Below are 13156 nucleotides of genomic sequence, written 5' to 3'. Positions count from 1 at the left end.
AACGTTGCTGAGTTCGAGATGAGCCTGGGCTACAAAGTGAGCTCAAGGCCAGTCTGTACTGCACAGAGAGACGCTGTCTCAAAAAGACAAAAACAAAACAAACAAGTTGAGCACCCGTTGTCAATCCACCACAGATGTGTTGGGTACATGTACCAACTTCCCACGCGGAACGAGAACTTTATGGACTACAATCACGTACTAATAAAAAAGATACTGGTGCCGTTAGGCTTTTCTTTTTTTTTCATTAGAATGAGTTTATTTTTCTTTGAGTTGTCTGTGTCCTTCGCTAATTTTCCTACGAGGCTGTTCACCCTAGTTCCTCTGCTTACACGCCTACCAGTCCGGGAGCTCTGGGAGGCGAAGGATTGAACCCCCACTTCTAGGGGCTGGGGATTTAGCTCAGCGGCAAAGCGCCTGCCTGGCAAGCGCAAGGTCGTGAGTTCGGTTCCCGGTACCGGAGAAAAACAAAAACAAACAAAAAAAAAAGAACCCCCACTTCTTCATCCCCAGCCCATCTCAGAACTTCCTCCCATCCTCATCGAAGAGCCCTGGGCCTGAGGCAAGCTAGGCAAGGACTCTACCCGCCACCATTAGGGAGCAGTTATCTGCAGTCTCACAACTGCTAAATGGCAGAATCGGGATGTAATCCAGCTGCTTTGAACTTTTAATTATTTTATTTAGGTTTTTTGAGACAAGGTCTCATTATATAATTTAGCCGACCTCAAACGCACAGTGATTCTCCTGCCTCAGCCTCGCGAGTGCTGGGATTACAGGCGTGCGCCACCATGTTTGCCAACCCCCCTGACTTTAAAACAGTGCTTTCCTGATGCTATCTTTCACTCCTTTGAGAGAGATTTGCTTGAGCCTTGTGTTCCCAGGGTATCAACTGAACAGCACTTTTAAGCGAATTAATACGTGGCTGGCAATCCCAGCAGATGTCTTCGTCCCTTCCTTTTCCCACTGTAGGCGAAGACTCCGCCTCGCTTTCTTCCGCTTTGCGTCTCTTTTGGCTCCGGTGACGCACCGTCGCAGGGGCGGAGGCCTCAGATAGTTGAGATGATGGCGTCGGTGACGCCGGATTCGCAGGCCCGATTTGGTCAGTCAGTGAAGGGGCTCCTCACGGAGAAGGTCAACACCTGTGGAACCGACGTGATCGCACTTACCAAGCAGGTGCTGAAGGGCTCGCGGAGCTCCGAGGTGAGCACGCCGGGGCCGCGGCCCCCAGGCAGTGGGGCGGGTATCGGGGTGCATGCTGGGAGTGTAGGCCTCGACCGGGTCTCAGAGCCTCGTTCGCGGCGCGCGCGATGCCTTCTGGGGTTTGTAGTCTCTGGCTTGGTTAGGCTGGGCAGTGGAGGCGACGCGATGAGAATCTGCTTCTGTTATTGCGGTGCTGGGGACTGAATCTACACTGAGCTCCATCCCCAGCTCCTTGTTTGTTTGTTTATTCATTCATTCACTCATTTTTTATTTTACTCATTTATTTTTTATTTTGAGACAGGGTTTCGCAGTGTTGTCCCGGCTGGGCTCGAACTTGCCGTCCTCATGGCTCAGCCTCCCAAGTGCTAGGGATCGATCTGCTTTAAAACAGTTACAGGGTAGCGGATGAGGTGACGTTCCTAATCAATCCCTTTATTGGTTCTCGGGGTTGTCTCTAGTGAAGATCGGCCTTAGCCCTGAAATTCTGCATGGCTTTGCCTTCAGCAGCCCAATTTTTTTTCACACTTTTGTGTGTATCACTTGTTTATGGATTGATTCTTTCTTTATTTTTTTATTTTTTGTCTTTTTGAGAGAGGGTCTCGCTATGCAGTTCAGGCTGGTCTTGAACTCGCTTTGCAACCCATGCTGGCCTCGAACTCACAAGATCTTCCTGCCTCAGCCTCCGGAATGTTGAGATTACAGGCGTGCGCCACCACACCTGGTGCCTTCCTTTTTTTTTTTTTGAGGCAGGGCTCGCTGTGGTTAACGCTGGCCTTGAGCTTACTATGTAGCCAGCCCAGGCTGGCCTCAAACTTGAACTCTCATGATCCTCCTGCCTGAGCCTCCCAAGTGCTGGGAATACAGGTTGCGCCACCACTCCTTGCTGTATTTTTGCCTTCTTTTAAGTGAAACATCTTGAACTATATTCAGAGAATCTGAGCACAGTCTTTTAAGATTTCCATGAATTTCCCCTGCAGGCTGTTACATTATCTTGCTCGTAATTAACTCAGCAGGACCTGTTTTAGCTACTCTTCAACAAGTACTTTTAGCTTTCAAGTTTTCATAGTAATAGCAACTCTCTATCTAGCTCATATTTAATTATTTTCCATGTTATTTCATTAAACTGTGTAATTGTAGTAATAGCATAAAATGTCCTGGGGGCTTTGGTATGTATATGAATGTTCACAACAGTTTACCTCTTATTAGTTTAGGTCCCAGAAGACTATTCTGTGCAGAATTAGTTCTTATGTCATGTCCATAGCTTTTGTTGACAGGGGTTATGAAAAGAAAAAGCCTAAAAGCCTGACTAGATGAGAAAGTATTCCCACTTACTGCAGTATATGACGTCATTGTCAACTCACTGACTTGTTTTACAGTATGCTCTATGTGGGGTTCCCTCAGATGCATTCTTTTGGGGCTGGGGACATAGCTCAGCGGCACAGCACCTGCCTGGCAACAGCAAGGCCCTGAGTTCAATTCCTGGTACCAAAACAAAACAACACAAAACAATATATATATAGGGTTCAGTATCAGAGGAAAGTTAAGAATTATTATGTTGCCTTTTACCAACTAACAAAAGTCATGTAATTCATTTTGTGTTTTTTGAGACAGGGTCTCACTGTGCAGTTCAGGCTGGCCTTGAGCTCACTTTGTAGCCCAGGCTGGTCTCAAACTTGCAACAATCCTCCTGGATCCTCCTGCCTCAGCCTCCCGAGTTCTGGGATTACAGGCATGCAAAAGTCGTGTAATTCATTGTGTTTCACCTTTTCCTTGGTTGCGCAGTGTTCCTGTCAGTTTTGGTAGTAACCATGTTTATTTCCTGCTCCTTTTCATGACTTTTAAATTTGACATAGTGTGATAAAAAAATACAGTGAATATTTAAATTTTAAGTTTAATATAAAAAAAGAAAAAATTTATTACCTTAAAAGGCCTGTGACCATTAATTTTCCTCAGAACACTTCCCCTCATTTCAAACACACTGATCCCGTCATTCTTGCCACTTCCTGAAGCTGTTCTGAAGTCCTCGTGCATGAGTTCTTCTGTTGCTCTGTGTGGCTGTGTCCCTGTCCTGAATACCGCTTCAAAACGTTGACCTTTCCTCGTCTTTTTTAGTTGCGGGGAGCGCCAGAGGCCGCGCAGGGCAGACTTGGTGAATAGGGGGCGAGGACGCACTGTAATGCTTTACCCTGCTGTCTCATTGGATGACAGGTGGCAGCAACATTCGCTGTATTTTTTGATCACACCTCATAAAAACAGTCACAAGGAAGGACTTCCAGAACTGCTTCGGCAAGCGGCCTGGATGAGGAGATACACGTGTTAAAGGTGAGGGAGAGCCAGGCATGGTGGTGCACGCCTGTGCTGCCAGAACTCTGGAGGCTGAGGCAGGAGGATCACTGTGAGTTTGAGGCCAGCTGGAGCTACATAGTGAATTAAAGACCAGCCTGAACTACGTGGTGAGATCCCGTCTCAAACAGGCAAAAACCCAAAAAACAAAGTGAAGGAGAATACTTTAAGGGGGATTAATGGCAGTGTGTCTCTTACTACGATAAATTTTATTTAACATTCATACATTTCAATCACGCCTGATATTTCTTTTCTGCTTTTAAGTGTGTATGTACACACACATATAGTTTGGTATAAATTGTCTCAAATCCTTTTTTGGGAGAAATGGGATATATAAATATATATAAAAACTCAATGATGTTCATAATCACCAGTTTGTGTTAATCACCAAGTGACAAGAGCTGTGTTTTATGTAGTTTAAATCATTAAGTCTTTTTTGTGTGTGTGGCACTAGGGATCAAACCCAGGGATGCCTTATCGCTGAGCTACATCTGCCGCCTTTTTCTTTTTTTGAAACCCAGTCTTGCTAAGTTACCCAGGTTGCCCTTAAACTTGTGATCGTCCTGCTTCGACCTCCCGAGCAGCGGGAAATGCAGGCGTGTATCACTGCACCTGGGTAAGCCAACAGCTCTGTAATCACCAACAAAAGAGCGCTTTTCTCCTCAGAGCATCTGGAAACCAGGAGTGGCAGCACGTGCCCGCACGCCGGCATTCTGGGAGGCGGAGGCCGGGGACCACAAGTTGGAGCCCAGCCTGGGCAACTTAGCACGATCTGGTCTCAAAATAAAAAATAAAAAGGGCAGGGGATATAGCTCAGTGTGAAGGCCCTGAATTGAACCCCCATGTGGGAAGAATTTAGCTTGTCCAGGGTCACACCTAGCTGGGAAAGGGTGGAGCTGGGGCCAGGCCCAGGGGGACGAGTCCTGGGGATACACTCTGAAATACACCTGTCCTGTGGTGCCGCCCCGAGTGTCTCCAGGCGGCCTGTCCCAGCCTCCCCGCTGGGGGAGGTTACATGAGTGCTCGTGGGGCGCTGTGGATCGCGTTAGCTGAGGCCAGTCCGGCTTTCGGGCCAGCACGGACGCACCGGCTGGCACGTTCCGGGACGAGGACTGCCCCCGCTCTCTGATGTGTGGCTTACGCTGCACCGCCGCCTTCTTCCGAAGCTCAGCGCGTTTCCCCCCCTGCCCTAGCCTGTGGGGGTGTCGAGTCCCACGGCATTTTAATCCCCGGTGGCCTGCAGAGCCTGGCTCCCCAGCAGTCCCCCGGGGCTGTGCTGCTTCATTACGGGACACCGTGCACGTGTACCCACCGTTCCCCAGCCTTCACTTAACAAGTACTTATAACGGTCTGGTGCGTGCCAGGAAGTGTTCCGGTGGGACAGTGCTAACTCCAGCGAGATCTCTCCACTCAGGGAGCTTCCATTTTTGTGAAGAGACAGACAGAAAGCCCAAAGGGGAAGTGGTAAGCGGTGGTAAAGTCTGTGAAGGAAAGTATCCCTGGAGCATGCGCCGAGGGTTACTCCCGTGGGAGCTCAGGGAAGGGCGGCTGAGGGGGTGCCCACGGTGTGCGGGGAGCGGGAGCCAGCCACGGAGATGTCCGCGCCGGGCAGCCAGGGCAGGAGCCCAGGCCTGGAGGTGAGAGTGCGCGGGGAGCGCCGGGGGCCAGCGGGCCGGGGGGAGCGCAGGAGAAGCACCCCGCCCCGGCCGGCTGCAGCATTGCTGGTGACTGCGGGCTGCTCCCCGCCTCCGTGGGAGCTGTGAGCCGGGTGAGGGTGCGCTGTGCTTTCTCCTGGTCGCGGTGTGGCCTGTGGGAGCCCAGTGCGATAATATGGAAAGTGAGGACAAATGAGGGCTGCTGCGCAGACTAGGGGGAGCAAAGCTGCGTACTGAAGAGGGGCAGCTCAGAAAAACTCCTGAGTAACTTGAGCAAGATGGTGGGGAAGGCCCAGGAGGAAAATTTGTAAGACTTTTTTTTTTTTTTTTTGGTATTAGGAATCCAACTCAGAACCTTGTGCTTGCTAGGCAGGTGCTTGTGCCACTGAGCTAAATCCCTAGCCCTCTTTCCTTTTTTTGAGACAGCGTCTCATTATGCAGTTCAGGCTGGCCTTTGTAGCCCAGGCTGGCCTCGAACTTGCAACGATCCTCCTGCCTCAGCCTCCTGGGTGCTAGGATTACAGGTGTGCGCACCACGCCTGTTTAAATCTGTAAGATTTAAAAAGATTCTATACTCAAATTGTTTTGCAAGTGCATTCAGGATGTCCTGTTGTGAAGGTGAAGCCGTAACCTCAGCTGATAAGCGTGTGGCTGGTAGTTTAAGAGGGCGATGCAGGGCGGCTTGACAGCGCCTGTTGCCAAGCAGGAGACTGTCCCTACCCTGCAGCAGCCCCCCCTCTCCAAGAGCCACAGATCCCATGAAGTCTGTATTCTAAATGTTTCCCGGTCCTCCCCTTCCAGTTTTTGCTTTGTTTTTGTTTTGTTTTTTTGAGACAGCTTCCCTCTGTGTAGTTCAGGGTGACCTTGAACTCAGGATGTAACCCAGGCTGCCCTCGAACGAACTCACGCAGACCCTCCTGCCTCGGCCTCTGCCTCCTGAGTGTAGGGATTACAGGCATGCGCCCATGCCTGGCTCATTACCGCTTCCTGTAGGTTGCTTGCTGGGACTGCTAACAGTGCTCTTCTAACCATATCTCCTCCCTCCCCTGCTCATTTGTTCTGCCCACCACACTTGTGAAATAGTAAATGTAATCACGCTACTTTCCTGTAAATTCACATGTGAGATGAACCTCAACCCTAATCTTCAGGTTTCTGCTCAGACGTCTTCTGTTAGGAAGCCTTTCAAAACACCTGCCCGGTGAGGGCTCAGGTCCGGCACCCCCAGCCCCACATGCTCCCAGAGCACCCAGTGCTTCTCCATCAGCCTTCACCGTGAGGTAGTTTTAGTGCTTCTGTTACCCCTCCCAGATCGTGATCCCCATTATTACTCTTGTCCACAGTACTCCCATATTATTAACAATAAATACTTGTTTCACGAATAATGTAGATCCTGGTAAGACCTTTTCTTTTTCTTTCTTTCTCTGTCTTTTTTTTAGACAGGGTTTTGCTATGCACTACAGGCTGGCCTTGAACTCACTAGGTAGCCCAGGCTGTCCTCAAAGTTGAGGCGATCCTCCTGCCTCAGCCTCCTAAGTGCTGGGATTACAAGCATGTGCCATCATGCATGGCTAAGACCTTTTCTTTCTGGCATTAGTTTGCAGTTATCATCTTCCATCTATAGGAATTTGAATTTTCTACTTAAAAGGTGGCTGCAGGGCATGGGGGTAGAACACTTGGCTGGCATGTACAAGGCCGCTGGGGTTCATGGGGGGTATCCCTGGGGAATAGGAGGGGACTGGCTGTAGGAGAATACTTTTACATATGTTACTGGGATTGCAAAATGGTACAACTCTGATGGAGGGGAATTGGCCGTGTAGCAGAACTGTGTATGTAAGCACAGTTTTGAGTCTATCCCAAAAATATGGCTTGCAAAAATGCAGACGTGTAAGAGTTTTTTGTAGCACTACTTACAGTGGCAAAAGACTAGAAATAACCCAGACTTCCAGCAGAAGATTGGCTGTGATCTCATACATCCATCTTTTGTGGTTCTTGCAGTTGTAAAAGAGCTGTGAGGAGACTCAGTGACTCAAGAAATCAGCCAACCACAAATGCTGGAAGGGCTGCAGGAGAAAGAGGAACCCTTCTCCACTGTTGGTGACAACGTAGACTGGTGCAACCACTGTGGAAATAAGTGTGCAGATTCCTCACAAGGCTAGGATTAGAGGTCCCATGTGACCTACCTGTTCGCCTTCTGGGTATTTTCCCAGAAGTAAAAACATCATACCACAGCAATGTTTGTGCACCCATATTTATAGCAGTGCAATTTGTAGTAGCTAAATCTTGGAAACAACCCAAATGTCCATCAACTGAGGAATGGATAAAAAAGATGTATTTTTATACAATGGAGTACTACTCAGCTATAAAGAAGGATAAACTTGAGCCGTTTATAGGGAAATGGATACAACCTGAGTCCATACTCATAAGTGAAATAAATCAGGCTCATGTGTCAACACCGTATTGTCTCCCTAGTGTAAGAAGGTGAAAGAGTAAACAAGGCTTACAGTGTATACTGGATAGTGTGAAATGGGAAGAAACTGCTCAGAAGGAAAGAGTAACTGGAATGGGGGAAAGGAGAAAAGAAGGAAGAGGAAAGGAAAAATAAATAAAAACACACACACGGTGGTTAAGATAGTTATACTGCTCATTGCTATTAGTTCGTTGAAAAGAAAGGTTTATGCCTATGTTTGATCAATTTTCATTCCTATATCTTGTAATATGAGCAGCTACTTTGAAGATAACAATACATAATGTGCAAACCATTGTTACTCTCCTGCAATCTTCTTTTGAAATTTATACCACTGTTTTTATTGTTTATTTTTCTTTTCTTTAAAATAAAAAAAAATTTTTGAAGCAACAAAAGAAAAAATAAAGTTAAACCAAGAACGTTCGTTCTCTTCCGGCTAGCTGCGGTCTCTTGCCGTCTCTAGTCTCCCCCCACCTCCTCCTCAGGCCTCTCAGACTAGCCCAGTCCCCAAAGAATCAGAGGTCGGGGCTCTCCCTGCGGCCGAAGTTGTCGTGCAGACCGGTGCGGAGCGCTTGATGCGTGAGCAGTGCGGAGCGCCCGCTCCTCGCTCCGCGGTAGCCATGGGGACAGATGCGGTGGGGACAGATGCCAGCCCAGGCCAGGACGGCCCGGGCGCCAGCGAGGGAGGTTTCAACGCGAACAAATGGACTCGCACCCTCCGCTGCGCTTCGAGGCGGTTCGCGCTTGGACAGGGCGGAGGGCGAGGGTCGTGGGCGAAGTCTGCAGGAAGTCTGGGAGTTTTGATTCTCATCATTTTGCTTTGGTCTTCCAGCTGCTAGGTCAGGCAGCTCGAAATATGGTACTGCAGGAGGACGCCATCTTGCACTCGGAAGATGTAAGAAACGATTTCCTTTTTCGTTTGGGGTTTACCTACACGGTTTGCGTGGCTCCAGGGAGCTGAAATGTTTTCCTGTCTTGTGCACAGAGCTTACGGAAAATGGCAATAATCACGACACACCTTCAGTACCAGTGAGTATGCCCTGCCCGCCCCTGCGCTGGAGGGTCACGCCCCAGCCGCCTTCGGGGCTTTGCGCCCCCGCAGCGCACTTTCTCTGGAGGCAGGGAAGAGACGCACGGTGAGGGCTTCTGTGGAAAGATGCCGAGGCCGTAGGAGAAGTCAGGGTCGGGGTGAGAACCGCAGCAGGGGCCGCCTTTTCTGAACCTCCCTGTGTTAAGGGCCCCCCGGAGGGAAGTCCCATTTAGGGCAAGGCCCATGCAAGACCAGCCCTGCGCTGGGCTCAGTCTCTTGTGGGGTGTCTGCCTCTCCCTCGGGGGAGTCAGAGGTAATGGTAACCTTTGTGCCCCTTTTCCACATGTGACGCAGCACACCTACATCGCTGCCATCCAGGGAACTGTGAAATACGGAGAGCTCACCTGCACTGTACTTTTGAATAAAGTTGTAATTTAATTTGCTTCTCATCTCTCTTAATTTTGTTGTATATTTTACATAGTTGATATTATGCTCATGTTTGATTGGAAAGATATAGTTGGGAATTAAAACCCAGATACTTATTTGTTTATTTATTTTTGTGTGTCTTTTTGAGACAGGGTTTCACTATGCAGTTCAGGCTGGCCTCAAACTTGCAGTGATCCTCCCGCCTCAGCCTTCTGAGTGCTGGGATTACAGGCATGTGCCCCTACGCCTGGCTTTAAACCCTGATATTTAAATAGCTAATGTTTTTCTTATTTGTCTTTTGGATGTGTACATAGTAAGTCCGTGATCATTTGGCTCCTTATATTCAGACTAAACAGGAGCCATGGCTGTAGTTGGCTGGGCCACTCCCTCCCTCTGGGGGAGTATTGTTAGCTTTTTAAGTTTGGAAGCTGCTTTTCCTTTCTCTTTTTGGTTTTGTTTTGTTTTTAGCAGTTTTGCTGCTGGAATGGAACCCCTGCTCAGCGGTGCAATCTTAGGACAGGACTGTAGAAACACAGAATGTGACAGAAGCCAGAAATTTGTTCTGCTTATGTCTTTCTGGCCATAAGTAACTTCTGCTTTCCCAGTTTTCTTATGTTTATCTTCCCCTTTCTTTTTCTGATGTAGGCAAGAAGCTATTCAGAAGAAGTAAGTAACCCCCCGGGGAAGCGGGTGGGGAGCCAACTGAAGCAGGCTTGGGGAAATGACGCTGCTGTGCCTGGTCCAGACGACAGAGGCCCTGAAATGGACACGCTCCGGGATATTCACTCAGGATTTAGAGCGCACAGCATGCTTAAAAGCATTTGGTAGCTCAGATTCAGTGCCAGTAAAGGTGCTTTTTAGATAGGGTCTCGCTCTGTAGTTAAGGCCAGCCTTGAATGCATGACGATTCTCCTGCCTCAGCCTCCTATGTGCTGGAATTACAGGTGTGTGCCACCACACCCAGGTCTAATAAAGGTTTTCTAGAAGTTACAGGGTATAGCCATGTATGGTGGTGCACGCCTGTGATGCCAGCACTCTGAAGGCTGAGGCAGGAGGATTGCCATGAGTTTGAGGCCCCCCTGAACTGTATAGTGAGCCCTTGTCTCAAAGAACCAGAAGTTACAGGGTGAAGAAGTTAACCTCAAGGGACAGAAGATGTTTTACATTGGTAATATTCCTTAAGCAGAGTAAAAGTGCTAAAACCGTCGAACAGCCTTGTTGTCTCATGGGGACTGAATTTGTCCCTTGCTCTACCGTTTACATTACTAATTGGCTTGGCAGACCTTTTCATAGTTTCAGCTATTTTTTCTGAGACTGGGTATTGCAGTGTTGCCCAGAGTGACTGTGAACTCCTGTGTTCAAGTTCTCCTGCCTCAGCCTCTGGAGTAGCTGTGACTCCAGCTGTGCACCAGTAGTGCCCTGGGTTCATGAACACTTTTGGGACCCAAGTGGACTAATACAAATTTTAATTTAGCTGTAATAATATTTATGCATTAAAAGGTTGTACAAAGAAATGTATTGCTTGTCTCAGATAAGCCCTTTATCCTTTTTTAAAAACTTTTTTTGTGGGTACATATTTGCCATGCATAATGAATATATTCTTCTTGGGGCGTTGATACACACGCATACCGTATTCCGCCTTCACCCTCTCACCTCTCCTTCCCTGCTCCCTCTGCCCCGCCCCACTGCCCTGTGTTCTTATTCCTAGTGTGGAGCAGTCGTCAGATCTGCAGGACCAGCTGAAGCACCTGTTGAAGTAGACTGCCGTAGAAGAGGGTAATCGCACTTCTTTGCCTGATGCCAAGGAGGAAATCTCCTGCATGACTGTGGGTTTCATCTTGCATTTTCGTCTCTAAAGTTAGAAAAGATTTGTGTGGATGTAGTCGCTCCTGAAAAGAAGCGACATGGCTGAGTTTTGGAAGCACTTCTTCAATCGGACTCACCTGTGTTCTTGATGAATTTTTAAGTTGCTCTGTTTATTTGTTATTAAAACAAGATCAAAAGCCGTCTTAGTTTTTGCCTTGGATTTTTAATATGTCAAAAACCAATTGTCTAAGTTGACCCCTAAGCAAATGCTGAGTAAAATTTTACATTTAGAAATAGAGGTTCCAGCTGGGCATGGAGCGTGTGTTTGTAGTCCCAGATTGGGAGATTGAGGGAGGAGGATCACTTGAGACAGCATAGTGACATTAAAAAAAAAGTTTCTGTTGTGAGCACAGGAGAATGATTAATGTATGTAAAAACTTTTACTCATTCAGGAAAAATGTTTATTGATGCAGAACAGTGATAGGTATCACCTGTGGTTTTCTAGTTAATTCAGAGGAGATGCTTGCTTTAGCAAATTCCTCAATGAAAATTAGGCAAAAGGCATCGGAACTGTATCTGGCCAGCTGTAGCCCCTTGCCTTGACCTTCATTCCTGAGCTGCCTAGTTGTTACAACTCTTGATTCAGTGACCTTGGTCATGTTGTAACTCTGCTAACCAAGATGCCCTGTGTGTCACTGCCAAGTGCGAAGGGAGCTGAAGTATTGTCAGTGACTGTGGCATGGATTGCTCTACGACGAAAGCCATAAAGGTTGTGGACGTTTACCTACGTTCTTTAGATTCACCTCAGTGACTGTTACTACCCTTATCGACAGTCAAACCTCAGTGTCTTCACTTTAAATTTAAAGTAGGACTCTATCCTGTTCCTGAGTATTTCTTCATTTACTAAGGAATTGAGAGAATATTGACAAACCAAAATTGTATCTTCTTTTTTGATACCAGGCATGGAACTCAGGACCTTGCACTTGCCAGGCAGAGGCTTGTGCCACTGAGCTATATCCTCGGCGTGTCTTTATTTTAGTATATGTGCTGCCAAAGCAAGCATGATAGTGTCTTCATTGATGATAAGAAAGCAAATAAAAATCAGTTCAATGTAATTCATATTGTATAATATTACCAATCACGATATTATATTTATCTCTCATATATACACTTAGTAAAATAATTGTGAAGGATCTGAAAAGGATTCACTTATGCATTAACTCTGTAAACTTTTGTTAATAATTATACTATCAAATGTAAACAAGCTCAATTTATGTTTAAAAAAGAAAAGCCACCAATATAGAAAATAAAACTATGCCTGAGCTGAGTGTGGTGAATACACACCTATAATCCCAGCTCTCAGGAGGCTGAGGCAAGAGGTTCACCACAAGTTCGAGATACATAGTTGAGTTCAAAGCCAGACTGGAATACATAGTGAGTTCAAAGCCAGCCCAGGCTACATATCAAGCAAGACCTTGTCTCAAAAAGAAGAAAAAAACTATTTCAAATAAAACTAAAAGAAAAAAGGAATTTCTTCCTTAAAAAATGTTTAAAAATCCAAGAACCAACCTAATATTTAGTGAAGAAAAAGAGTCACAGACCCTTACAATATTAGAGCTAGACCGGCCTGAAAAACTTACATTCTGGCTCCATGGTTTACAGATGGGAAACACAGACAGGGAGATGCAATGACTTACCCACGTGCATTGAGTTTGAAGTATTTGGATTACAGTCAAGCTTTTGCTATTTGCATTTTTCTTACAGATAGAAGCAAGCGTATCACCTGTCATTTCTAGGCTTTGACATAAAAAAGCAAAAAATCGAGCGCCGGTCTTCCAGCTGGCTTGCTCCCTGCCTCTTAGGCACCCGGGGAGCCACGGGCAGGGAGCACTGGTCTTCCGGCTGGCTTGTTTCCTGCCTCATAGATGCCCGGAAGGAGGGCCCTGGCGCACCGGGAGCCATGCGGCGGTGAGCCCTGTTGCGCGCTGGCCCTCAGGCCGGCCGCGGCCACTCAATTGAGCACTATCATGACACAGAGAAACAATGACACAATTGGCCCACCATGCACCGGCTGCGGATGCCCCTCCATGGACGTGTGTGAATCATTCAAACATGGAAGACATGCCATACAACGGGCCACTCTTGCTCCTGCCATTGAGAACCGGAAAGGTCCAGAGTCAGCAGAGGAGCAGCTGCTGAACAAGGACTCAGAGAACATGAGAATGCAGACTAAGC

General features: G+C 47.4%; 2 protein-coding genes across 2 annotated transcripts in view; one reads left to right on the top strand and one right to left on the bottom strand.

Annotated features, from left to right (window-relative positions):
- Positions 1-1267, bottom strand: part of LOC102011010 (steroid 17-alpha-hydroxylase/17,20 lyase) — a 37768-nt gene extending 36501 nt beyond the window's left edge. The window contains exon 1 of the mRNA XM_005403822.2: positions 1164-1267. The gene's annotated coding sequence lies outside the window, so the exon portion shown is untranslated. The remainder of the gene's footprint in view (positions 1-1163) is intronic.
- Positions 475-11122, top strand: Borcs7 (BLOC-1 related complex subunit 7). Its single transcript, XM_005403820.2, has 5 exons — positions 475-1197; positions 8492-8554; positions 8645-8688; positions 9761-9781; positions 10824-11122. Exons 1-5 carry the CDS (start codon positions 1057-1059, stop codon positions 10873-10875), a joined length of 321 nt encoding a protein of 106 aa, XP_005403877.1. The 5' UTR covers positions 475-1056; the 3' UTR covers positions 10876-11122.
- Positions 11123-13156: the final 2034 nt, after the last annotated feature.

Source organism: Chinchilla lanigera, unplaced genomic scaffold, assembly GCF_000276665.1.
Source record: "Chinchilla lanigera isolate Chin_1 unplaced genomic scaffold, ChiLan1.0 scaffold00084, whole genome shotgun sequence".
In the NCBI taxonomy this organism is placed as follows: domain Eukaryota; kingdom Metazoa; phylum Chordata; class Mammalia; order Rodentia; family Chinchillidae; genus Chinchilla; species Chinchilla lanigera.
The sequence above is the reverse complement of the archived record's forward strand: the minus strand, read 5'-3'. Positions and strand labels throughout refer to the sequence as shown.

Excerpts from the sequence above, each read along its gene's own strand:
- Borcs7 (XM_005403820.2), top strand. The coding sequence starts at position 1,057 with ATGATGGCGTCGGTGACGCCGGATTCGCAGGCCCGATTTGGTCAGTCA. Across the intron at positions 8,555-8,644 it reads CCATCTTGCACTCGGAAGAT|AGCTTACGGAAAATGGCAAT; the intron begins GTAAGAAACGAT and ends TCTTGTGCACAG. Across the intron at positions 8,689-9,760 it reads ACGACACACCTTCAGTACCA|GCAAGAAGCTATTCAGAAGA; the intron begins GTGAGTATGCCC and ends TTTCTGATGTAG.